Source organism: Leuciscus leuciscus (genome assembly GCF_965113295.1).
Source record: "Leuciscus leuciscus genome assembly, chromosome: 7".
Lineage (NCBI taxonomy): Eukaryota > Metazoa > Chordata > Actinopteri > Cypriniformes > Leuciscidae > Leuciscus > Leuciscus leuciscus.
In genome coordinates this window covers 27,233,519-27,258,040 of record NC_138731.1, presented here as the reverse complement: position 1 = coordinate 27,258,040, position 24,522 = coordinate 27,233,519, and the positions used below count along the sequence as shown (strand labels likewise).

Sequence of the window (24,522 nt, the reverse complement as noted above, 5' to 3'; positions counted from 1 at the left end):
AAATTCTGGGCTTCTTTAAGAATGTTTTCCTTTTGAATAATTCCTACACCACTCCATGATTTCCACATTAGGCTAGAAGCCATAAATGGCTTTTCTCGGAAAAGCAAACATACATTATTTCAGCTGGAAGGCAGGTGCTCTTGCCTGTTGCTGCTTTACAGGAATGCTGGTTTCATGAACAGCAGTACATAAAGAAAGACATGCTTACAATATCAGTGGGGTGTTTGGGGAGAAACATCAGCGCAGTAGATGCAGATCTGTGCCCAGTTTTTATTTAGCTTAAAACACAAGTAGGGACATGTGAAGCTGTTCTCAAACCCAAGGCATACTGCTACTGTAAATGAAAGGTATTGCATTCATGAAGGAAACACGATCAGTAACTGTGAATATCTGGATTTGTTGAACAGCCCACCTGCATGTTTCTGCACCCTGTGAAAGGAAGCGGATGATTTTCAGCATCTCTTCATTCAGGCGCATTCCGGCAGCACTCACCCTCTTACTCTAAGTAATTCAGTGTGACGGAGAGGGAGCATAATTAAAAGAGTAATTGGCATAAAACATCCCCTCTCTCTTTCACCATTAGAGTCATGCAATGGTGTTTTTCATGTTTTAAAATGGTTATTTTGTTTAGGCTTTGGTTATTAACAACCCCTCATTACTTCCTCTCAGTCCCTGTCAGAAAACTCAGGCTTTTTTTGTCATCCAAAAGTGATCGTTAAACTTCAATCTCTTCGTGAACGTGAAGTCTAGTCACCGTAGGTAATAGAAAATCAATAGCAATCCGAAAAGGGGAAAAAGCAATTATTATCTCTTTACAGGTGAGCAGCATCTGTGAGAGGTGGAAAAGGAGGGGTGGGGTATCCAATTGTTTCCTCTCTTTAATGAAGGACGTGGCCTTCATACAACCTTTGGAGGAGCGTTTGAAAATCAGACAGCAAAAGATGGAATGAGCTTTCCTAGTGGGAGACACCTTTCATAAATGAACTCTTTTGTGAGAGCAGGGAAATATGGCTATGAATATCATCTTTTCATCACTGGATTTGTCTGAACTTTGGGGGCAGAGAATTAAAAGGAGTGTGATGGTGTTTCATTACCCATGATTTTCATTCTTGTTGAGTTTCTCTACTGAAGTGCAACTAAACTTAAAAACAGCTCACACGGTCCAGAGGCTTCCTTAGACATCGGTCTAATATGACTGGCTATGGTCAAATATGCACTTTACTGATCTACTGAATTATTAGTGGTTCATGCTATAGAAGATTTTTCTCATACATAGGGTATGGGATTTGAACAAACTCCTAAGTATTAAACTTCAGCTTGTTGCTCACACTGGCTGACATGAATAATACCATGGGGCTTGTTGAGGAGAGATGTTGAAAATGGTTGAATCCCATAGATTTACAGTGCATTGAAGGAAGAACCCAAGCCATATCTAAGGACCAGAATATTGTAGAGCGACTTGTTGGTGGTCTCTTTTAGCTTGGGGCTGTAAGCACCCATCCAGAACACTCTAGCAACTAGTTAGAACACCTAATAACTGCATAACAATGACTTGCAAATCACATATAACCTAGCATCACAGCAATATGTTTTATAAGCAACACTCATATTTTCTGAAGACGATGTAAAAATCTAGTTATCCCATCATTTATTTTAATTTTATAAGACATGGCTAAATGTCTTGCAAACTGTGTCTAAATGTTTCCCTTTGTGATATTCATTGTGTGCATCACATGTGTTTCTCTCTTAGGACAAGCATGTCCTGGCGGTGGTGGCCATTGAAAAGATGCTAGACAAGATGAAAAGCAGTAACGAGTTGCTAGAACTCATTCTGAAGGGTCTAAATGAATACCTGGAGAAGAAGAGACTCTATTTCCCCCGCTTTTTCTTCCTGTCCAATGATGAGCTGCTAGAGATCCTCTCTGAGACTAAAGATCCAACCAGGTAAAGAGGAACTTTCGAATGTATTAAGTACAGTGACCGACAGATAGATAAGCTGACATTTGGCAATACCTGTATATTTCACAATTTTACTGATGGCTTTGTCAGTGATCGCTTGATCACTTATCATCAATCACGCCACCGTTGCCACAACGTTTCTTTTTCTTTTAATTTGAGCAATATTGGGACATGTCATTTACTATCTCTGAATTGTTATATACATATTATATAATTGTTATATATATATATATATATATATATATATATATAATGTTCAAAGGTTGGGGATTGGTAATATTTTTTAAGTGTTTTTGAAAGATATCTTTTATGCTTACCAAGGCTTCATTTAAAAAAAAAAATCAAAAATACAGTAAAACAGTAATATTGCGAAACATTATTACACTTTAGATTGAAATGTTTTCTGTTTTATTATATTTTAAAATGAAATGTATTCCTGGCAGAGGCAATTTTCCACAGTCCATTACATTTATTGTTATTATCATTGTTGAAAACAGTAATATTTTGTTTTTCAGGATTCTGTTCAAAAGAACAGCATTTATTTGAAATTTAAGTCTTTTGCTTAAAAAAATTCTTTAAAAAATATCTTACTGACCCCAAACTTTTAAATGGAAGTGTATATATTGATATTATAACTTTCATTGCTGACCGTGCTTTCTAAATATCAATATACACTGATGAGCCAAAACATTATGATCACCTGCCTAATATGCTGTTGGTCCTCTGCATACTGTCAAAACAGTGCCAACCCACAAAGGTATAGACCGAACTTGTTGTTCCAGCATATCCAACAGATGCTCATTTGGATTGAGATCTTGGATATTTGGAGGCCAGGGCAACACCTTGCTTGGACTCTTCATCATGTTCCTCAAATCATTCCTGAACAATTTGTGCAGTGTGGCAGGGTTCATTATACTGCTGAAAGAGGCCAATTCCTCTTTCAGCAGAACACCATTGAAGGGGAGTACCTGGTCTGCAGTGATGTTTAGGTAGGTGGTACGTGTCATGTTTGCGTCCACATGAATGGCCGGACCCAGGGTTTCCCAGCAGAACATTGCCCAGAGCATCACACTCCCTCCCCCGGCTTGTCCTTGTCCCACTGTGCATCCTGGTGCCATCAATTCCCCAGGTAAACAATGCATGTAAATGGTCCATGTGATATAAAAGAAAACGGGACTCATCAGACCAGGCGACCTTCTTCCACTGCTCCAATCTAGATGCTCGTGTGCCCATTGTAGGTGCTTCCGACAGTGGACGGGTCATCATTGGCACTCTGATTGGTCTGCAGCTATGCAGCAAAGTGTGATGCACTGTGTGTTGTGACACATTCCTTGTGCCACAGTAGACCTTCTGTTGGCTCGGACCAGATGAGATAGCCTTCGATGCCCTAGTGCATCGATGAGCATTGGGCGCCCAACACCCTGTCGCCGGTTTGTGGTTTGTCCCTCCTCGGACCACTGTTGGTAAATTCTCACCACTGCTGACCGGTAGCAACCCACAAGCCTTGCCGTTTTAAAGATGCTGTGACCCAGTCGCCTTGCCATAACAATTTGGCCCTCGCTAATATCTTTATTCCTACATCCAGCACGTTGATTACAAAAACTGATTGTTTGAACTGATTGTTTGCTTACCATCAAATCTACCCAGACCTTATGTTGCCTGGTTAGGAGATGATGAACGATATTCGCTTCACCTGTTACTGGTTATGTTTTGGCTCGTCAGTGTAGGCATTGACCGTCGAAAAGCCCACATTGGCGACCACTGTTGATCATTCTGTTGGATCCACAGTTAAATCATATCCACTGGTTAAGTTATAGCTGTTCCTGGAGCTATATGAAGTGTCAGACTTTTAGTGTAGTGAGTTACAGTAATTTACACTTTCTCCACATCCTCAAAGGAAAAGAGGCTTAAAGAAGATATTTCTGGAAACAATATGATTTATAGGCTTGAGGAATATTGTTTGTCAGCAGTTAAGGGGATCTGGCTTTGAAGGCTTCTGTTTTCAATATTCTTGCTATTTGGAATCCGCTGTGTTGATAGATTGCTTTATAATAAGGGCAGGCTGGATGACTGCATGTCGGAAAGAGAACTATGGTAAATCTGTCAGTTCATTCTCAATTATATAAAAAAAAAAAAAAAAAAACATAAGCTGATGCAAGTTTTGGTCAATTGCTGCTATGCTTTCTTTTTCTGAATTTTCATGAAGATAAAAGGGATTGAAACTGTATTGTTACAACTCATGCTCTGAAATGCAGTTTAAACATGGTCTTTTTTCATCATATAGCTGTGAAAGAAATCACTAGTAGTATTAAATATTAATTGCTATGAACTGCTACGAAGAGTGTTTGGTATAAGCAAGAATGTAGGCTAGATGTAATTTACTGTAACATGACATGAGAAACACAACATTCACTCTGCAGAGCTTAATTCTCAAGCCTGTGATATTTATGAATATGTTTTATGTTCTCACATAGCCTACTTTGGCATGTCTCTCAGGGCATATCCAAATAATGTTACACCGCCTACCTAACCACTCTTGCCTACATGAACATTTAGCATGTGAGGCCTCAAAAGGAACAGGGAAGGACAAATGAAAAGCAATTTAGCGTCACCTCTGCCTAGGAAAACCAAATTTGAACCCCTTAAAACCCAGTATTTACTAAGGGAATTTAATTATAGTGCTTTTTCTTCTCCCTGTGACACTGGCCTACTTTCTCTGCTGTGGCTCCCCTGTGCAGGTCCTTAACGTATAACCAAATATATTTCACCCCAGGTATTTGTTTAATGATGAATGATGATGCCTCAAATGCAAGTTCAAATTTTACTTTTGGTTTCACAAAACTAGGAATGTTGGCCTTAGCTTGCCTTGTTTTTCTGCTCTTCTGAGAGTTCTGCCCACCTCTCTCTTGCTCTCTTTCTCTTGCTCTCCCTGTGTCATTCTCCCTCATCCTTTGTGTCTCCCCCATTTCTTATACATTTGAGTCTAGTTTCATCTGACATTCTAGCTTTACAGAAGAAAAAAAATTCAAATTGCAGCAGCTGTTTTGTGGAGGTGTGGGTCACAAACAACCAGAGGGTTGAAGTGATAATAAATGAAGATAAAAGTTAATAGAGTCACTGATTCCAGGTGGTACGACATAAAAGTTGTCCATGCTATCGTCTCACAGGGTTACACATTAGAGTATTGCTTTTTCTCTGAAAGAGAGATTTCTAAACATCTCGGTGTTGCTGAAACATAATTACGGTGCAGTTGATTTTGCATGTCACCTCAAATGAAATATCAGATTTGAGTTGGAAAGGGGCATTAGTTCACCGCCACCTTTATGTTTCAGGGTGCAGCCTCACCTGAAGAAGTGTTTTGAAGGTATTGCTAGCGTGGTGTTCACTGACATTTTGGACATCACTCATATGAGGAGCAGCGAAGGAGAGGTGGTGGAGCTGCTGGATATCATCTCTACATCTAAAGCTCGTGGGCAGGTGGAAAAATGGCTCCTGGAGCTGGAGATTGGCATGCTGCACTCTATACACAAGGTACAGAAATGTATGAACTTTCTTTGAGTCAGTGGATTTCTAAATAACAGAAATGGAAACTATGTAATTGGATTCGATTTAGTTTAGCCTGACTTGCACTTTAATTGGTTCTGTTGACAAATCCTACGCACAGGTAATTGCTTGTGGCTGTACAATGTTTTTTTTTTTTTATTATGTTTTTTTTTTGAGAGAGATAATAATACAATGAAGAAAACAATCCACCAGAAGAAAATCCAGACATAAAAAAAAAAAAAAAAGATGCATAATGAATTCAAATATATTTACCACCTTTTCACACACTCTTCACACCAGAGTTACTAAATGGATGTCAAATAGAAATACATAAAAATCTCAACTTTATTTACCTTAAACATTATGGATAGAGGTGAAATGGTCATTTAAATTTGGAATATCACATTTACAAGCAATAACAGCAAAACATCTGAAAAAATCTGAGTGAATGAATTTCATATCAGTATTATATATGTCTGTGCCATTCTAAGAAATGTAAAATAATGCAAACTGTGCCTCTTGACTCCTGGCTGTCAGGTGATTGGAGAGGCATTGGAAGCATATCCGAAAGACCTAAGAATCAACTGGGTCAGGGCCTGGCCAGGTCAGACAGTGCTCTGTGTGTCACAGGTTTACTGGACAAAGGACATTCATGAAGCCATTGCAAAGGGACCAGAGGTATGCTATACATAGCAATATAATCTTTAGTTACACTTTATTTTAAGGTGTCATTGTTGCAGTGTAATTATATATTTAAGTACTGAGTAATATTAAGCAACTACATGTGATAGGGTTAGGGTAGGATTAGGATTTGGTTGAGGGTTAGTTGCATGTAATAATGCATAATTTACTGTTATTACTATGGTAAGTACATGTAACATATTGTATGTAACAAGGACACTGTAAAATAAAGTGTTACCTAATCTTTTATAGCACAGCTCTCTGGAATTATTCATTCTTGTGTCCCCTTCTAATGGACTGTGATAGCACGTTTCCACAGTACTCAACATAAAAACCCCCCAAAAAATAAAATAAAAACATTTAATATACATTTATAATATTATTATTGTGTTATATTACCTTGGCAATAAATGACAAAAAATGAATTAACACTTCTGCAAGGGTGTTTCTAATACTACGGCTGAGGGAGGGACGGCAAATTTGACATCTTTCACTCTTCTGACTGCTGTAATCAGTCTCTCTGTTTTTTTCCCCTCTTTTTTTTCTTTTGCTATTGAAGCATATGGGAACATAACAATTATATTTGCTGTCATCTCCCATTCATCATTCACTATAGAAGTTTACCCAACTATGATGACCTCCGCTTCTGAGAACCCTGGAAATTTGAAAAGGGTCCTTTGGTTATTCATGCCATTCTACTCAATATTTGACTCCCATACTGTTGTCCACATATCTGTGCTGTTTCATGTCTTCTTTTTTCTCATATAATAAAACAATTAAACTCAAATCAGAATTTAATTTATATTTATTTATTTATTTACTTATTTGCCAATTAGCCATATTATAAGCAAGATAATGTGTAGTCATCATCTGCCTCATTTTGAGTTACTGTCTTACTGTACATTATCCCTTACAATATATTTTTATTTGACTGGGTTATTTCTTAATCAGGCTCTTCAGGCCTATCTGGATCAGAACAATACTCAGATAGATGACATTGTGACTCTGGTGCGTGGCAAGCTGTCCAAACAGAACCGAGTCACACTTGGAGCGCTGGTGGTGCTTGATGTTCACGCCCGGGATGTGTTGGCCTCTTTGGTACAGAAGGGTGTGGATGATGAGACCAACTTTGAGTGGCTCAGCCAGCTGCGCTACTATTGGATTGTAAGTCAGTTTGATTGTCTGTAAATGTGATTAAAAATTATTCCGATCTTATAGACCAATTATAGGTTTGTAAACATCCGGGATGCGCGCGCATCGTGGTTGCAGAAAGACCCGTTTAACAGCTGATCATTACACGGATACGGATAAGAATAATACTAATAGCTCGATTTAAAACACTTTTTATATATATTTGAGTTTATATTTAATTTTCGGAATGTTCTCCGCATATTTTTTTTACCACTTTTGGTCCCGACATGCGCAGTAGAACCTGCGTGACGCCGTGTGACGTAGGGTGATAATTCCCCTATTAGTAAATAGTATGTGCAGATATTGTTTTTGACACAAGGGGCCCTATTTTAACGATCTGAAACGCAAGTGTCAAAGCGCAAAGCGCAAGTAACTTTGTGGGCGGGTCTCGGCGCTGTTGCTATTTTCCCGGCGGGATAAATGACTCTTGCGCCAGGCGCAAATCTAAAAGGGGTTGGTCTGAAGTAGCTTCATTATTCATAGGTGTGGTTTGGGCGTAACGTGAAATAAACCAATCAGAGCGTCATCTCACATTCCCTTTAAGAGCAGATGCGCTTTTTCCATAGCGGATTGCTATTGTAACGGCGGATTTGCCAGGCGCGCGCCAGCAGCGGTTCACAGCCAAGGAGAGCAACGCTCTCGTCACGGCCGTAAAAGAGAGAAGTTACATTGAAATGGAGAAATCCACCCAAATTAACTTCGGTTAATTTGGGTAAATGTGTAAGCTAGATGTATGCTTTTATAATAAATTGTTTATCTATCTATCTATCTATCTATCTATCTATCTATCTATCTATCTATCTATCTATCTATCTATCTATCTATCTATCTATCGTAATAATGTATGATTTGCAAAAATGAAAACTGCTGCTTCTGTGTAGATGAGAGAATCAAAGTGCGCGTTGTGCACACGCTACATTGATTATGGCCAAGCATGCGCCCTTAAAATAGCCTATGAATAACATGCGCAACGCGCCACTGACTTTAAACTATTTTTTCCTGGTTAGTGGCGCAATTGTTTTCTAAACCTGCAAAATAGCAAGAAGCAACGTTTGCGCCGGAACACGCCTCCTCTTTGCGCTGAACCGCCCCCGGGAGCGCAAGTGTATTTCTTAGTTAACCGACGTGCTTCTGTGGAGGGAAAAGTCCGCTTTGCGCGGGTGCAAAATAGGAATGATACATGCGTCGGTGTACAAAGTCACTTGCGCTGGGTGCAAGATAGGGCCCAAGATGTTCTGCTTTGATTCAATTTTTTTCTCTCAAATCTTTGATTCGACCCTGTCTATGAAGGAAAACCAGCTTCAGACAAAGATGATCAATGCAGGCTTGGCATATGGCTATGAGTATCTTGGAAACACACCACGACTGGTCATCACCCCTCTCACTGATCGCTGCTATAGGTCAGAATGCATTTTCAGTGTAGCTCCACCCAGAGGATGCATACAAATAATAATTTACTAATTGGATTGTGAATATTACGTCATGCTGTATTTTTATCCATCATTGTTTTCTGTTTTATATGTTATATAGATATAGTCTATATAGTCTATTTTCATGGAGCACTTTAAAACTTTATTTTCTCCAATTTTCTTCTCTTCTAATTCCTATCAGCATCCCTTAGTGGCGATGTTTCTTGTTTAGGGAAATGCAATAGACCGGATACACATTTAAAAGTTTGGGGTCAGTAAGATTTTTTACTTTAAAAAAAAGAAAAGAAATTGATACTCAGATATTCAGCAAGGATGCATTAAACTGATCAAATATGACTGTAAAGACTTTTATATAAATGCTGTTTTTCTAACTTTCTATTCATATAATAATAATTCACAAGCATATTAGAATGATTTCTGAAGGATCACGCGACACTAAAAACTGGAGTAATAATGCTGAAAATTATTTGTTGCTTTTAAATTACAGTATAATAAAATTTTACAATATTACTGTTTTTACTGTATTTCTGATGAAATAAATGCAGCCTTTTTAGTGAGCAAAAAAATAAAAATAAACCTATACAGACCCCAAACTTTTGAACATTAGTGTATTTTTTTTTTTATCTTTCAGAACGACTGAAAATATTTTTAACTATCTGTTTATGTTATTAAATTCAGTAAATTATTTAATTCAGTTAACACAACCTCTGGCTGCACCTTTTCTTTACCAGAACTCTATTTGGAGCTTTACATTTACATCTTGGTGGAGCCCCAGAGGGTCCTGCAGGTACCGGCAAGACCGAAACCACCAAAGATCTGGCTAAAGCTGTAGCTAAGCAGTGTGTAGTCTTCAACTGTTCCGATGGCCTGGACTATATTGCACTGGGGAAATTCTTTAAGGTAAGTTTTACAAAGTTATGATGCATGAACAGGTATTTTACAAGCTTTTACAAGTTGTGCTTAAGCCAAGTTATTTATAAGTTTCTTTTATTCAGCTCACAGCAAAAGATGTTATATAAAAAAAGAAAAGAACATATAACAATATAACAGTATTTGGCAATGGCTTACTGGGAAAGAAGTGTGAAATGATGGCTAAGTTAAACATCACACATGAGGTTAAGCTCCATGTGTCTTTATAAAAACTCTCTCGAACAGAACAGCACAGCACTGACTGATATTACTGTCATTGGTTACTATAGTAACACAGATTCAGAATGCCAGAATTGTTGTGGTAAAAAAAAAAAAAAAAAGGTTTCTTGCAGAAAGGGGTTATGAACTCTTCAAAATAATAGTACATAATGAGATTTGTCTGGTCTCATCTTGTCTTGTGTTGTCTTATAGATTACTGACCCCTACTAATTAAATTGAGTCTTTTCTAAATCCCGAGTTAAATTAGACATTACTCTGGGGGAAATACAGTGTCAAAAGAATCAAAGACCACAATTATCTAATAATTATTTAGTTTTATTTAAACCTGGAAATAAACTGAAAGTTGTATTATTTTGAAAAATAAATAAAAAAGTAGAATAAAGAATTGTTTTCTAATTCATTATGAGAATGACCATGTTCATTTTTTGTAAAAAAAAATAAAAAAAAATAAAAAAAATGAATGAATGAATGAATAAATCAATTATTCTTCTCAGATCATTTTGGAGAACATGATCATTAAACGTCTGGAGTTCATGTCCTTTTGGGTTCTGTTGTCATTAAAGCAAAAGAGGAACATAACAAACTTCGAGGGAAGTTAGTTTGATATTTTGTTTATTATCAGTTTTGTTTGTTATTTTGGGCCTTGGGTCTTCCTGAAGATTATGCACCCACTGGTTTATGTTACTCTGTAAATACTCTATTTTACTTATATGTTCATCTTCTTCATCTTAATAAAACGTTTATCGTTTTTCTTGAATTTTGGACTCGTTGGTTTATCTTTTGGTCTGACGACTGGGCGTGGGAGTCATGTCTATTTTCATTTGTTACGATTTAACCTAGATGGATCGTAATACTAAGACATTTTAAAATGAATATTAATTTCCAGTTAAACCTTTCAAAATAAAATGTTAAAAGTTTATATTGATAATGTTAGATGATAGCAAAAGTATTATTATAGAATGATTTTCTCTAGTGGCCTTTGACTTTTAGACCCCACTATATCTGATAATAAATACAGGCATGTCAGTTTTCCTTTTAGTTTGGTGTGCTGGCAAAGATTGCAATGCTTTTGCTGTACAGCCTCAGTACTATCAGGGAACCACAGCTGTATCTTAATCAGAGGGCATAGAATTGCAAAGAGCTTGCGTTTTAATGTCATCATGCTCCCCCTTTGTCAGTTATCTGGCAGCAAAGGTGTGTTCAGACTACATTTGCTGTAAGTCTTGGTAAAGATACTTGGTCTCTTCCAGGGCTTGTTGTCGGCCGGTGCCTGGGCCTGCTTTGACGAGTTCAACCGCATTGATCTGGAAGTGCTTTCAGTGGTGGCTCAGCAAATTCTAACCATCCAGAGAGGTTTGTGTGCACATTTTGAGTTAGAATGTTCACTGCAATTTGAGTGGATTTTAAGGTTCAATCAATGGAGCTACATAATTTATTTTTCCAAACCTCCTATATACTATCAAACTTAATAGATGCCTACATCTGAATTTGAGGAGTTGAGTCCAGTCAAATCAAGCATTAGGATGCTTACATTGCATAAATCTATCAATATAATGAGATTTCTGGGTTTGGGGTTGGATGCATAATTTTTTTCTCTGCAGGTATTTCTGCACACGTTGAGATGCTGCTGTTTGAGGGGACAGAGCTGAAACTGAACCCTACCTGCGCTGTCTTTATCACCATGAACCCTGGCTATGCTGGACGCTCTGAACTACCTGACAACCTGAAGGCATGTAGAGAACCAAGTCCACTCCAAGATGTGCAGAGTATATGGAATATGCTTAATTTTTGAGTGTGTTATACTTTAATCACATGCCCTATATAAATTTTTTCCCCAGAAAAAAAGTGCTTCACTGAAACTACTATAAGAAACATTGTTAATGTTAACATAAGTTAGCGAATAATAACAATGGGTATTTAATATGCAAATTTACCTAAAAATGATTTCATGTAGTGTTATGAGTGTTATGTATGAGTGTAATGTATGAGTGTAATATCGATTTATTATTATTTTTAATATGACGTATATTGGTAATGTTTCTGTAATGTTCTTGCTGTCACTGTTCAAAATGTGTTTCCATTCCGTTTTATTAGAGTAGTTAATTTAGCTTGTTCTATAATTGTGAATGTTGTGTAATTGTTCTGCTGCAGGCTCTATTCCGGACAGTAGCTATGATGGTGCCAGACTATGCTCTGATAGCTGAGATAGTGCTGTACTCCTGTGGATTTGTCAGAGCACGACCGCTCTCAGTGAAGATTGTAGCTACATATAGACTGTGCTCTGAGCAGCTCTCTTCCCAACACCATTATGATTACGGCATGAGGGCTGTCAAATCTGTTCTGACCGCCGCAGGGAACCTGAAGGTAGGACCTGTATCTACAAAAAAGCCCCACATGTTGCACTTTTGCCACACTATGATTTAAATGTTTCAATTAAAAATAATATGCTTTAACTTTGCTGTAACACATATGAGTATAATATTTAAATTTTATATTTTGGTTTTATATTTATATTATATTCTTAAAGGTGACATATTATGCCCCTTTTCACAACATTTTTTGGTTCTTTTTTGTTCTGTGCAGCCAACGACAAAACAGTTTGCAGCTTTGCTCCAACTTTTGCCATACGCTGATTTCACGCAGCCGCCATTTTGAAATCGAAAGTGAGGCTCCGGTGGGAAGAACCCCGGAAGTAAAGATAAACAACAATGCCTTGGATTACCAACCTGTAGCTGCTGCCGCGATTTACACTATTGGATGTTAATATCCAATATAGGATATGTATATAGTTCATTCCTGCTTCTTTTTTTACATTCTGAATTATATATAAAAAAAATATTTTATTTATAAATGAATTTCACTGTATATAGTCTAAAGTATGAAAGACATGTATGTACATTTTTAGAATTGACACAACATCATTAAACACAACAATACGCCATCGCATTCACAACTCTCCTGTGATTAAAGGCGACACTTCTGGTTTTCTTCCCACCGGAGCCTCGCTTTTGATTTCAAAATAACGGCTGCGTGAAATCAGCGCATTGCGTTAGAACTGGTTACACTGTTGTCGCTTGCGAAAACCAATGGCAGCGCCGGGGGCGGAAACGTGCAGGTAAAGGGGCGGTAATATTATAATAAGATTCCCTTTCTACGTCAGAAGGGGAGCAAAATCTGATCGGCTTATTTTTTAATATGCTTGCAGAGAAAGGCTTACCAAAACAAAATGACTGGGTTGTCACTTTTCACGTTTTCTGGGTGTAGATGCACCGGGGACCCAATTACAGCACTTAAACACGGAAAAAGTCAGATTTTCATGATATGTCCCCTTTAAATATTTATTACAAAAGCTATAATCTATGCTTTAGCCTAACTGATTAAAGTCACAAGATAACTACTCTGTCTAAAAACATTCTGTGGTGTTTACCATTGCAGTTCAATTCATTGCCTTTTATTTGCAACGTCTGTGGCCTGAATCTATCATGATGTGATTTGAAGAATCAGCTTTCATTTTGTATTTAAATGTGAAGGCCTTTGTTGTTTTGATTTAACGTCTCATTTCATTTAGTAGTTATATGTTTTGGCCTCTGCTTAGCCACCATTTCTGAGTACTTCATAAACTTGTTAAAGCAATTCTGAATGACTCCCAACTGCAATTGGCCCAGTTCCTCTTTTCCTGCCACTGTTATCAGCACAGAGTTACCAAAGGTCAGAGAAGTGAAACATTTCCACTTCATCTCAATTCCCATTGCATGCTCCTTCTCCTCTCTCCCTCTCACCACTTTTCGCCTGTGGATCAAAGCCAAATGAATCTGACATTGAATATAAATAGTGTTCACACTCAATTCGGCAGCACGGAGAATTGCAAATCTGTGAAGAACACAAACTATTGAAATTAAGAGGAGCGTTTCTGGGCTCCAATCAGTACAACTCACTCTCTCTCTCTTTCTCTCTCTCTCTGTCGTGTAAAAGCAAAACATGTAAGAAAGCATGCATTTCAGATTAAAATGTCAATACAAATCTGCAGTTGTCATGTGTTAAACTATAATTCCATTTGATTGCTAGACAGGCAGTCGAGGCTTTTGTGCAGAGCACCGTAGAATATGCTCATTTCAGCATGATCAGATCCCCTGAAGCAAGGCCAGAACATGGTGACTTTCATGTTCATAGGTGGCCCTACCTGAGCACATTCCTTGATCTTTGATTTATTACTGTTGCACTCATTTATCTAAAAGCTTATTTAGTATGCACAAAGGACTATCCTCATACACTGAGACACTGAGAATAGTAGTGCAGCAATAGGGCATCAGAGAAGACTGGTCAAAGGAACAACTGCAGCGCCTACACAATGTGGCTCGAGCAAGATGAATACTGTCTTTCCATTTACTCTGCTGTTCTGATACGACTGCGCCACCTGAATAAAAGCCATGTCCCTTGTCAGAGCCACACCGGTCACTCACTCCCTACAAACTTTTAGGAGTGACAGTTGCATTTATTTGGAGGAGTGAATCCCATCGTGTTCTGTGTTTGTGCCGAATAAAGGATTACCTTCTTCTACATCAAACTGACAATGGTTGACATAGTAAACACGGCAGCAGTTTTGCATCTTGTGGCTGCAAACAAGGAAGATGCCAACAGCTATTGACCAAACTAATGTTTGTGACCAAAGATGTTTTAATGTCCAGCAAGTAACCAGGGAACTGTTCATACACTGTCTTGTGTTTCTAGTCACGTCACTGCATTACTACTAGTTGTTCAGTTTGGATTTTGTAAATCTACTATGTACAAAAATGTATACAATTTAAATAATAAATACAATTATTATTATTATTATTATAAAAAATTTTTTTTGTAAATTAAATTAAAACAATTTTTTATTATTAATAATTTTTTTATAATAATAATAATAATTGTATTTATTATTTAAATTTTCAAATCTATGCATTAGTAAAATGTAATTATACAAATATATTTATAATTTTACTTATAAAGGATTCTTGAAGATTTTATATTTGTTAAGTTGTGCATATGTAACCTTTACATTTTAGAGACTGTCAATACGTCTATATTGTACTATTAAGTGAAATGTCTACCATATCCCCCACTCACTTTTAATGGGCTATATGTAGAATTCAGAAACCCTTGTTATTAGCGACACCGGTGGCCGTTAAGTGAACTGTAGCCAGCTCATGCACAACGCACTGAACGTAATTCAATGTGCCGATATACTCATAGCAAAGTTCTTTTTTATTCTTTGCTTAGAAGTAAAAAGAAGTTGGAAATACATTTGCTGCCATATACTGTACTGTTAAACACCCAGATGCTGTCCTAAGAGTGATGTTTAGATTAATATGTAAATATGTGCGGCGTGGTTTCCTCTCAATGATAAAATAAACACAACAAAAATGACATCGTTGAGAAAGAATCTGATCATAGCGAAGTGTAATGTTTGCACAAGCTCTGCAATTCACCAGCATAATGTCAAAACAGATGATGTGATTAAAATTACACTGTTATGATAATTTGATTATAAAGTATATTAATCTCTTTTCTTTGCATACATTGACATTACAGTTCAGAATAGTTCTTTCTGCATTATCTGAACATTGTATAAACATACATTTCATGTGTCACAGTACGGAGGAGAGGCACTCAGTTAGCGTGTGTAAATGTCACACACTTTTGATTTTGCCGGCAAACATGTCGCGAATCCTTCACTTAAAAATCAGTCTACAGGCTTTCATAGACAACCTAAGAAGTTGGAGAAGGTCTTGTTTCGTTACAGGATGTTCACACATTGGCAATAAATATGCGATTAATACATGAACATTATGTATATGTATGACATATAGCAACATATAGCACCTTTAAGCCGTGGAGTTTTACTACTGTGCCTTTAAGACTATATAAACACTCTCTTTGCATGAGAATGTGAAACAGCACTTTGGTACACTCATTCTTGGTTTACATTTATTAAAGTTTTTATTTTATTTTATTTTACAATGTTCTCTAATATCCACTTATAATGTTATCAAAAAACATCATAATTTAGAAGTAATAGGGAATTTTCTATCCTGTTTTTGATATACGTGCCTCATTCAAGACTTGGAAGTAATAAAGACAGTTTTGCATATAAAAATCATTTTCAGCATCCCCACATTATTGTTTTGAAAAGTTCCGATGTTGAAAAATATCTTGTTACATAGTTGAAACATTTATGCATATTACATATGCTTTTTAAGTCTTGGTTGTGACAAATACAGTTCAAGTTCTTGGATTTATCACACTTATAGTTGACTAATGATAACTTAGTGTTTTGTGTAAACAGAATTATGAATGAATGTACCATCGTTTGTTGTACTGTCGTTCTTCTATAGGCTATTCTTTGTTCATCCTTTTCGATAAAGTGAAAAATGTATTGTAATTTACAGTGTTGTGTTTTAAATAAAATGTAAATTCAATGAAATGTCTTACTGATGACAAAACACAAGATCTCTCTCACTGAAGCTTTTATTCAGGACTACAGCGATAACTGTACATTAACAATAACAAAAGCAGCATTCTCTTTGTGCTTTCTTCCGTATCCAGAAATCCCCTGCAAAGGGAAAAACAGCAAATCACAACTATTCACAGTTTAACTGTGGCACTATTGTATAAATACTTAGTACATATCAAACAATCTGTAACAGACAAAGCAATCGTGACACATGGTAAAAAACACCATGTTACTCATACATTTGTTTGCGACATTGCTGTTGGATACTCTGCTGTTTGATGCTCTGGTGTTTAGAATAAAAATATCTATACTAGTTTGTCCTGATTTCTCACTATCACTGGGTGTGAATAGTTTTGATCTTTGTTGCTTCCTTGAAGTTGCATCTTGTTCGTACACAATGTCTTTTTACACTGGGAAGTGTGCAGTTGATTTAACTGTTTGACATTCAAATTATTAAGATTTTTTTTTTTTTTTTGCATGATATGGCCTCTTTAATAAAAATATGGTTGTCATGACTTTTAAGGGTGTGAATTTTCTTGTAGAATGCAGTCATTGACTTAAATAACCAAATAGTGAGTGTATAGAACAGGACAAGCACTCAAGACAAGTAGTGACATCATTGCTCTTCTTAATATGTCTGTTGTGTGACAATAAGAATCCTGGAATAGCAAAGCCACAAAAAATCGGATGTCACACAACTGAAATAGGCAGAGGAGGACCCTGACCTTGACAGCTCCCACTCACTTTTCTCATTTTACCAAATTTGAATAGTGTCTGCTTGAGTCATCTCTGCTGTTCTCAGAAATGAATATGCCTGTGTAATTTTCACAGCAATCTTTGCACCATCACACCCGAGACCGCACTCTTTTGCCATCTTGAAATTACTTCTGGAGACAAAGGCATGCTCTAAACCCCTCAGGTCTGAGTTGCAAATCACTGTGATGGTAAAGAATGAGCAAAGACAATGTGGCTGAATGCCTCTCTCCCATGGAGACCCCGGAAAAGTGACAGCGCAAGCAATTCTTTTATTGAGTGTCAAACCTCTTTCTCTCCCTGTGTTTAACATGTCACAGCTGATGTTTCCAGAGGAGAACGAAGATATTCTGTTGCTGAGATCTATTATTGATGTTAACCTTCCAAAATTTCTGGCTCATGACCTTCCATTATTTGAGGTACAACATCTAGGACCACACATCAATATATTCTACATATACCACAAATTATGCATTCATTAAAATGTATATGTAATGCTCAAATTAATATTAACTAAGTCACTAACTTCTCAGTCGTTGTGAATCTGTCCAGGGCATCACTTCTGATCTATTCCCTGGGGTCAAGCTTCCGAAACCAGACTATAGTGTGCTGCTTGAGGCTATTAAGGAAAACAGTGCCAAGATGAACCTGCAGGTCACTGACTTCTTTGCTGAGAAGATCCTGCAGATCTATGAAATGATGATTGTGCGTCACGGCTTCATGTTGGTGGGAGAGCCATTCGGTGGGAAGACATCGGCCTACCGTGTGCTCTCTGCTGCCCTGCATGACATCTGTGAGAAGGTGCTGGAAATTGACAACTGTTCACAAAAAATAGTGCTGCTCAAATAGTCACAGTGGGAGTAGAGCTTTCTGCATTCAACATTGTACATCTGTTACATAAGATAGGGCTTTAAACTTTTGTTCTTTTGTCCTACTTATTGACTTTTTTTGAGTACTTTTTTCTTGTACCCAGAGGATGTGAACTCCCAAAGTCTCAAATACTCCCACATTTCTCAAGCAGTTCCAAGTGGATGTGAATTTGTATCACAATACCACAATACAAACTGCTCTTTTTGCATAATAGAACGGTTAAAAAGTCTGCAAAATGTTTTCATAAAAGGAAATGTGATTTCTTGTGTTTCCAAAGAACAGACAACACATTTAGTGATGGTACTGCTATAAATCACTGCACTGAAGCACATTCATACACATGCTAATATGACACGATTGAAAACTGCTGCAAAAACGTGTGTAAGTGTTCTATTATAGTATCAACAGAACTTAACCTGTTTTGAATGCAGGGTCTGATGGAGGAGAACAGGGTTCAGATCACTGTTATCAACCCAAAGTCTATCACCATGGGCCAGCTGTATGGCCAGTTTGACCCCGTCTCCCATGAATGGTCAGATGGCATCTTGGCTGTCAGCTATAGAGCTTTTGCCATTTCCCAGGTACAATTACCATTTCATTTATGTTATTTGTCTATCCATCCCACATCTATTCCACTCATCCTCTCTCCCTTCATTTATTCAATAACTAATTTATTCAATCATCCATCCATAACTTCCTTTCATCCCTCTTTCCCATCCATCCATCCATCCATCCATCCATCCATCCATCCATCCATCCATCCATCCATCCATCCATCCATCCATCCATCCATCCATCCATCCATCCATCCATCCATCCATCCATCCATCCATCCATCCATCCATCCATCCATCCATCCATCCATCCATCCATCCCTTCATTCATACATTTATTCATCTATCTATACCTCTATCCTCTCATCCATCCATACATCTCTCCATTCCATTCCCCCTTACATCCATTCCTATCTTCCTTTCATCAAATCCCCTCCTTTCCATCCTTTTACCCCCCATCCACCCATTCCTAATTCCCTCATCCACCCATCCATCCATCCTTCTGCCCTCCCTGCCTTCATTGATCCACCCATACCTCTTTCCTTCCTTCCATCCGTCCGTCCGTCCGTCCGTCCGTCCATCCATCCATCCATCCCCCTTCTATTTCTCTTGGCTTTCTATCCATCCTTCCCTCGCACCATCACATTTATTGCTTCTCAGCATTGCACACATTGTGTAAGATTTAGTTAACAGTAATAATGGCTCTCCATGTACAGAAATAAATTGTGTTTAAGTCACTACTAGATACATAAATGGCAATGAATGTTAAATTCTCTGCCATCAAGTTAAAGACATCTCAAAACAGAGTACTTAATTTCCCACAGTGGTGTCTGCCTAAAATATGCAGCTCTTATATTTCTTTCACCATGGTAACTCTAAGCCTAAAACTGTGACATATTTTACCCACTAACTATAATGTTATTCAGAGTTCAGTCATACCCACATTCCCAAAGGATTACAGTTTGAAGCTTTGTTTCCCCCGGCTTACGATATAAATGTTTTTGTTAAAACAGTTGTTGGCGGAAGATATGGTAGATCAGTCTCTTTGGTGCAGCAAGAAAGTGAGGAACAAACCTAGATCCTCTAATAGCTGTAATTGAGGAATAAAAAGCAACATAATAAGAGGAGACTGGTGTCAAATGTTTTCCTCACATTTAGTTTTATATTTGATTGCCACTGCTTTTTCTTGAGGCATTGAATGCATGTTACAGAATCGCGGGAAAAGCCTGTTTCAGTGGAAAGAACTAGGCCAAAACAATGCAAGCAATACAAGCTTGTGATTTGTTAAACAAATGTCAGTGTTAAAAATTAAATATCAATATTTTTTAACTTTCATGAGAAAATGTTAGTTAGCCTCATTTTTCAATCAAAGCATCCATGGTTTGTTAGAGTTACACGTAAAAATATTTTCACTTAAAAGCTTTTATAAAATACTAGGAAAAAACATTATTTGGTGTTCTACAGAAAAACATCTTGTGCTGGGTAGCTCCTATCTACAAAATGCTAAAATAAAAGAACACTATGTACAATAATACCTATTTTATTATGAAATAGCCATAGCACAAACAGAAAAGTTAAAGTTAGATTTTTCAATGTGAGTCTGACTGTCCACTGCCTCCCCAACAGAGTCCTGACAGAAAGTGGCTGATTTTCGATGGGCCTGTGGACGCAGTGTGGATTGAGAACATGAACACTGTACTGGATGACAACAAGAAGCTTTGTCTCATGAGTGGAGAGATCATCCAGATGTCCCCGCAGATGAGCCTTATCTTTGAACCCATGGACCTGGAGGTGGCTTCACCGGCCACGGTGAGATGACAGGCAAATGTTAAACTTACAAATAATGCGTAAAAGGTGTTTTAATTCAAAACCTTTCTGTTGTTCTATCATTTTGAGTTGGGAATCTCTTATGGAATAAATTTTTAGAGCATTTATTTTATTTTTGTAAAATAAATGCTGCCTTCGTTTGCCAGTGAATTTTATAATAAGGAATGGAAAAAGCTTGTAAAGGTTATTTCCTGAACCGTTGATAATTTATTCTTGCAGCGTGACATATCGTTCTTCTATTGGTCTTCTATTTATATACAAATTTGCAGGTCAGATTTTGTCTAACTTGAACTTTGGAATGCAGCCAAAGTCACATGAGCTTGCATTTCCGGTCACTGGAACAATATAGTGTGAACATGAATTTAGATTTTTCAATTATTTTGTTATTCAGAAAACCATATGATTATAGTTATACAGTGGGGAGAACAAGTATTTGATACACTGCCGATTTGCAGGTTTTCCCACTTACAAAGCATGTAGAAGTCTGTAATTTTTTATCATAGGTACTCTTCAACTGTGGGTGACGGAGTCTAAAACAAAAATGTAATTAATTTGCATTTTATTCCATGACATAAGTATTTGATACATCAGAAAAGCAGAACTTAATATTTGGTACAGAAACCTTTGTTTGCAATTACAGAGATCATACGTTTCTTGTAGTTCTTGACCAGGTTTACACACACTGCAGCAGGGATTTTGGCCCACTCCTCCATACAGACCTTCTCCAGATCCTTCAGGTTTCGGGGCTGTCGCTGGGCAATACGGACTTTCAGCTCCCTCCAAAGATTTTCTATTGTGTTCAGGTCTGGAGACTGGCTAGGCCACTCCAGGACCTTGAGATGCGTCTTACGGAGCCACTCCTTAGTTGCCCTGGCTGTGTGTTTCAGGTCGTTGTCATGCTGGAAGACCCAGCCATGACCCATCTGCAATGCTCTTACTGAGGGAAGGAGGTTGTTGGCCAAGATCTCGCAATACATGGCCACATCCATCCTCCCCTCAATACGGTGTAGTCGTCCTGTCCCCTTTGCAAAAAAGCATCCCCAAAGAATGATGTTTCCACCTCCATGCTTCACGGTTGGGATGGTGTTCTTGGGGTTGTACTCTCCTTCTTCCTCCAAACACGGCGAGTGGAGTTTAGACCAAAAAGCTCTATTTTTGTCTCATCAGATCACATGACCTTCTCCCATTCCCCCTCTGGATCATCCAGATGGTCATTGGCAAACTTCAGACGGGCCTGGACATGCGCTGGCTTGAGCAGGGGGACCTTGCGTGCGCTGCAGGATTTTAATCCATGATGGCGTAGTGTGTTACTAATGGTTTTCTTTGAGACTGTGGTCCCAGCTCTCTTCAGGTCATTGACCAGATTCTGCCATGTAGTTCTGGGCTGATCCCTCACCTTCCTCATGATCATTGATGCCCCACGAGGTGAGATCTTGCATGGTGCCCCAGACTGAGGGAGATTGACCGTCATCTTGAACTTCTTCCATTTTCTAATAATTGCGCCAACAGTTGTTGCCTTCTCACCAAGCTGCTTGCCTATTGTCCTTAAATTAATTATTTAAAAATCATACAATGTGATTTTCTGGATTTTCTAGATTCCGTCTCTCACAGTTGAAGTGTACCTATGATAAAAATTACAGACCTCTACATGCTTTGTAAGTAGGAAAACATGCAAAATCGGCAGTGTATCAAATACTTGTTCTCCCCACTGTATTCTAAAGAGGATATTTTTTAATATTCTATTAAAGGGGTATTTTCAAAAAGCTGAGAAATTGCGGTTTTGTCAAACAAAGACCACCCATCGGCCCAACGACGGAATCCAATGGCGTGGGCGAAGGTATAAAGTGTGTAGGTCTTTTACTAGTGCTTATGTGAAGTTTACTTAATTTATTAGAATGTAATTTCAATCTTACTTTAGCTGACACAAAGTCAGTCTGATCTTAGTCCGGTGCAGAGGGTGCAGGGTTAGCTATTACCTTTTAGTTGGTTGTCTACTCATAAAAGTGTAGTTTATTTAGCCACTTCTGTACAACTTACTAAGTCTGTGACAGAAATCAAAAGATCTCAAGCCTTTAGTTTGACCAATCCTAGACACAGATTTGTGGAAACACCAGAATCCACTTAATCTACTAGTCATAATGATTTCAGAAGAATACAGAATAAATCAAATATAACTTTTCCCGTACAAAAAAGTTTATTCAAGTGTGCTATTAGTATACTTCTTTTAAACAAAAAATAAGAAAGTATACTTTCAGTCTACTTCATATGTACTTATCAGAAATATACTTAAAGTGTCACTTAAGTATACTGACAGAAAAGTATTTTGATCGAGATATACTTAAAAGTATAATTAAGTATACTTGGCTTGTGCTTACTCTTTTGATTGAGTAGCCTATTAGATACTTTATCATATAGGTTTACATACCGTCTTATAAACTTCTAATTCTGAGTATCTGAGTTTTTGTGTAGGCTAGTCCACTGGTAGTGTACATAGGAATTTTTTTCAGATCTACCTTACTCTTTCCCCTCCATTGACCCATGAAGAGGAAACGACTGAATCACCTCCATAAAAATGGGTCTCTTAAATGCACATTCTATATCAATCAAAGCTTTTATTTTGAATGACTTTTTAACATCGGGTTCGCTGGACTTTTTGTTTATTACTGAGACTTGGTTGAATCATGGCGATCAGATGGCTTTGGGTGAGTTGACACCACAAGGCTGTGACTTTTTGAACTCCCGGTCCGCAGGACGAGGAGGTGGTGTTGCCACTGTTTTCCGAGACACTTTTAAATGCAGATTACTATCCACAGAAACCTATTTGAGCTTCGAGGTACAGTTACTAAAGATTGATACTCTGGATTATTTTTTCTGTGCTTTGGTATACAGACCTCCTAAACTGAATAAGGATTTCATCCAGCATTTTTCTGATTTTCTTTCTGGATTGGTGTTTCGCTGTGATAAACTTTTGGTCCTTGGGGATTTTAATGTTCATTTATGCTGCCCATCAAAGCCATAGGTTAATGAATTTCTTTCTATTATTAAGTCTTTTAATTTCACACAACATGTTACTGGTTCTACTCATAAGAAAGGTCATACACTAGATCTTGTGTTATCATTTGGTATTTCTGTATCTAATTTGGTGGTTTCAGGTGTAGGCATTTCCGACCATTATTCAGTGGTATTCGATTCTGTTTGTTCTTATATCCATCCAACCTCTTCTCAGCCTTTAAATTATGCTAGGTCCATCAATTCTTCAACTGCAAACCTTTTTTTCTGAATTTTATTTATCACATGTTACAGACAAAGTCTTAGGTGGAGAGGACACTGAAGTGCTGGTTGAGGCTTTTACTAAGTCATGTACTCTTACCTTAGATTGTGTTGCCCCTCTTAAATTAAAGAAACATAAGGGAACATCTCAACCTTGGCTAAGCAATGTTACCCGCTCTCTTAGACAAGAGTGCAGATTAGCTGAACGGAAGTGGAAGAGAGATAAACTTCAGATTTAGTCTGAGATGTTAAAATAGTCCCTGGCTAACTACCAGAAGGTAGTAAAGGAGGAAAAAATAGGTAATTATATATATATAAAAAAAGTAATTTCAGATAATGCAAATCGGCCAAAAGTAATGTTTGACATAATTGATTCTATTTTACCCCCCCCATGAGAGATGCCACACAAGTGACTTGTGAAGAGTTTTTATAATTTTTTACTCAAAAAATTGAGAAGATCAGAAGTGCAATTGTACCTTCACATTCCCGTTCATCAATTAATCCTGTGCTGTCTAACCTTTTCACTGACTTTGAACCAGTTTCATCAGCACAGCTGGCAGATATTGTCTCGAAAATGAATGATGGTAGCTGAAGACTGGATATTCTCCCTACTCATCTTTTTAAAAATGTTTTTTCTACTGTGAGTTCTAGCCTAACAGCTATAATTAACAGCTCCTTGATGAGTGGAGTAGTACCAAACAGTTTCAAACATGAAATTCTTTATCCCTTGTTAAAAAAACTAGGATCATACAGTATATAACAATTATAGACCTATTTCTAAACTGCCTTTTATCTCCAA

At 37.5% G+C, this 24,522-nt stretch overlaps 1 protein-coding gene across 1 annotated transcript in view; it reads left to right on the top strand.

The window, feature by feature from the left end:
• Positions 1-24,522, top strand: part of dnah7 (dynein, axonemal, heavy chain 7) — an 82,528-nt gene that overhangs the window by 12,110 nt on the left and 45,896 nt on the right. The window contains exons 20-32 of the mRNA XM_082174894.1: positions 1,751-1,944; positions 5,292-5,490; positions 6,040-6,180; positions 7,135-7,347; positions 8,665-8,774; positions 9,536-9,704; positions 11,204-11,306; positions 11,555-11,682; positions 12,105-12,317; positions 17,523-17,621; positions 17,755-18,003; positions 18,504-18,653; positions 20,253-20,435. Of these exons, the coding sequence (XP_082031020.1) occupies positions 1,751-1,944; positions 5,292-5,490; positions 6,040-6,180; positions 7,135-7,347; positions 8,665-8,774; positions 9,536-9,704; positions 11,204-11,306; positions 11,555-11,682; positions 12,105-12,317; positions 17,523-17,621; positions 17,755-18,003; positions 18,504-18,653; positions 20,253-20,435 (2,151 nt within the window). The remainder of the gene's footprint in view (positions 1-1,750; positions 1,945-5,291; positions 5,491-6,039; positions 6,181-7,134; positions 7,348-8,664; positions 8,775-9,535; positions 9,705-11,203; positions 11,307-11,554; positions 11,683-12,104; positions 12,318-17,522; positions 17,622-17,754; positions 18,004-18,503; positions 18,654-20,252; positions 20,436-24,522) is intronic.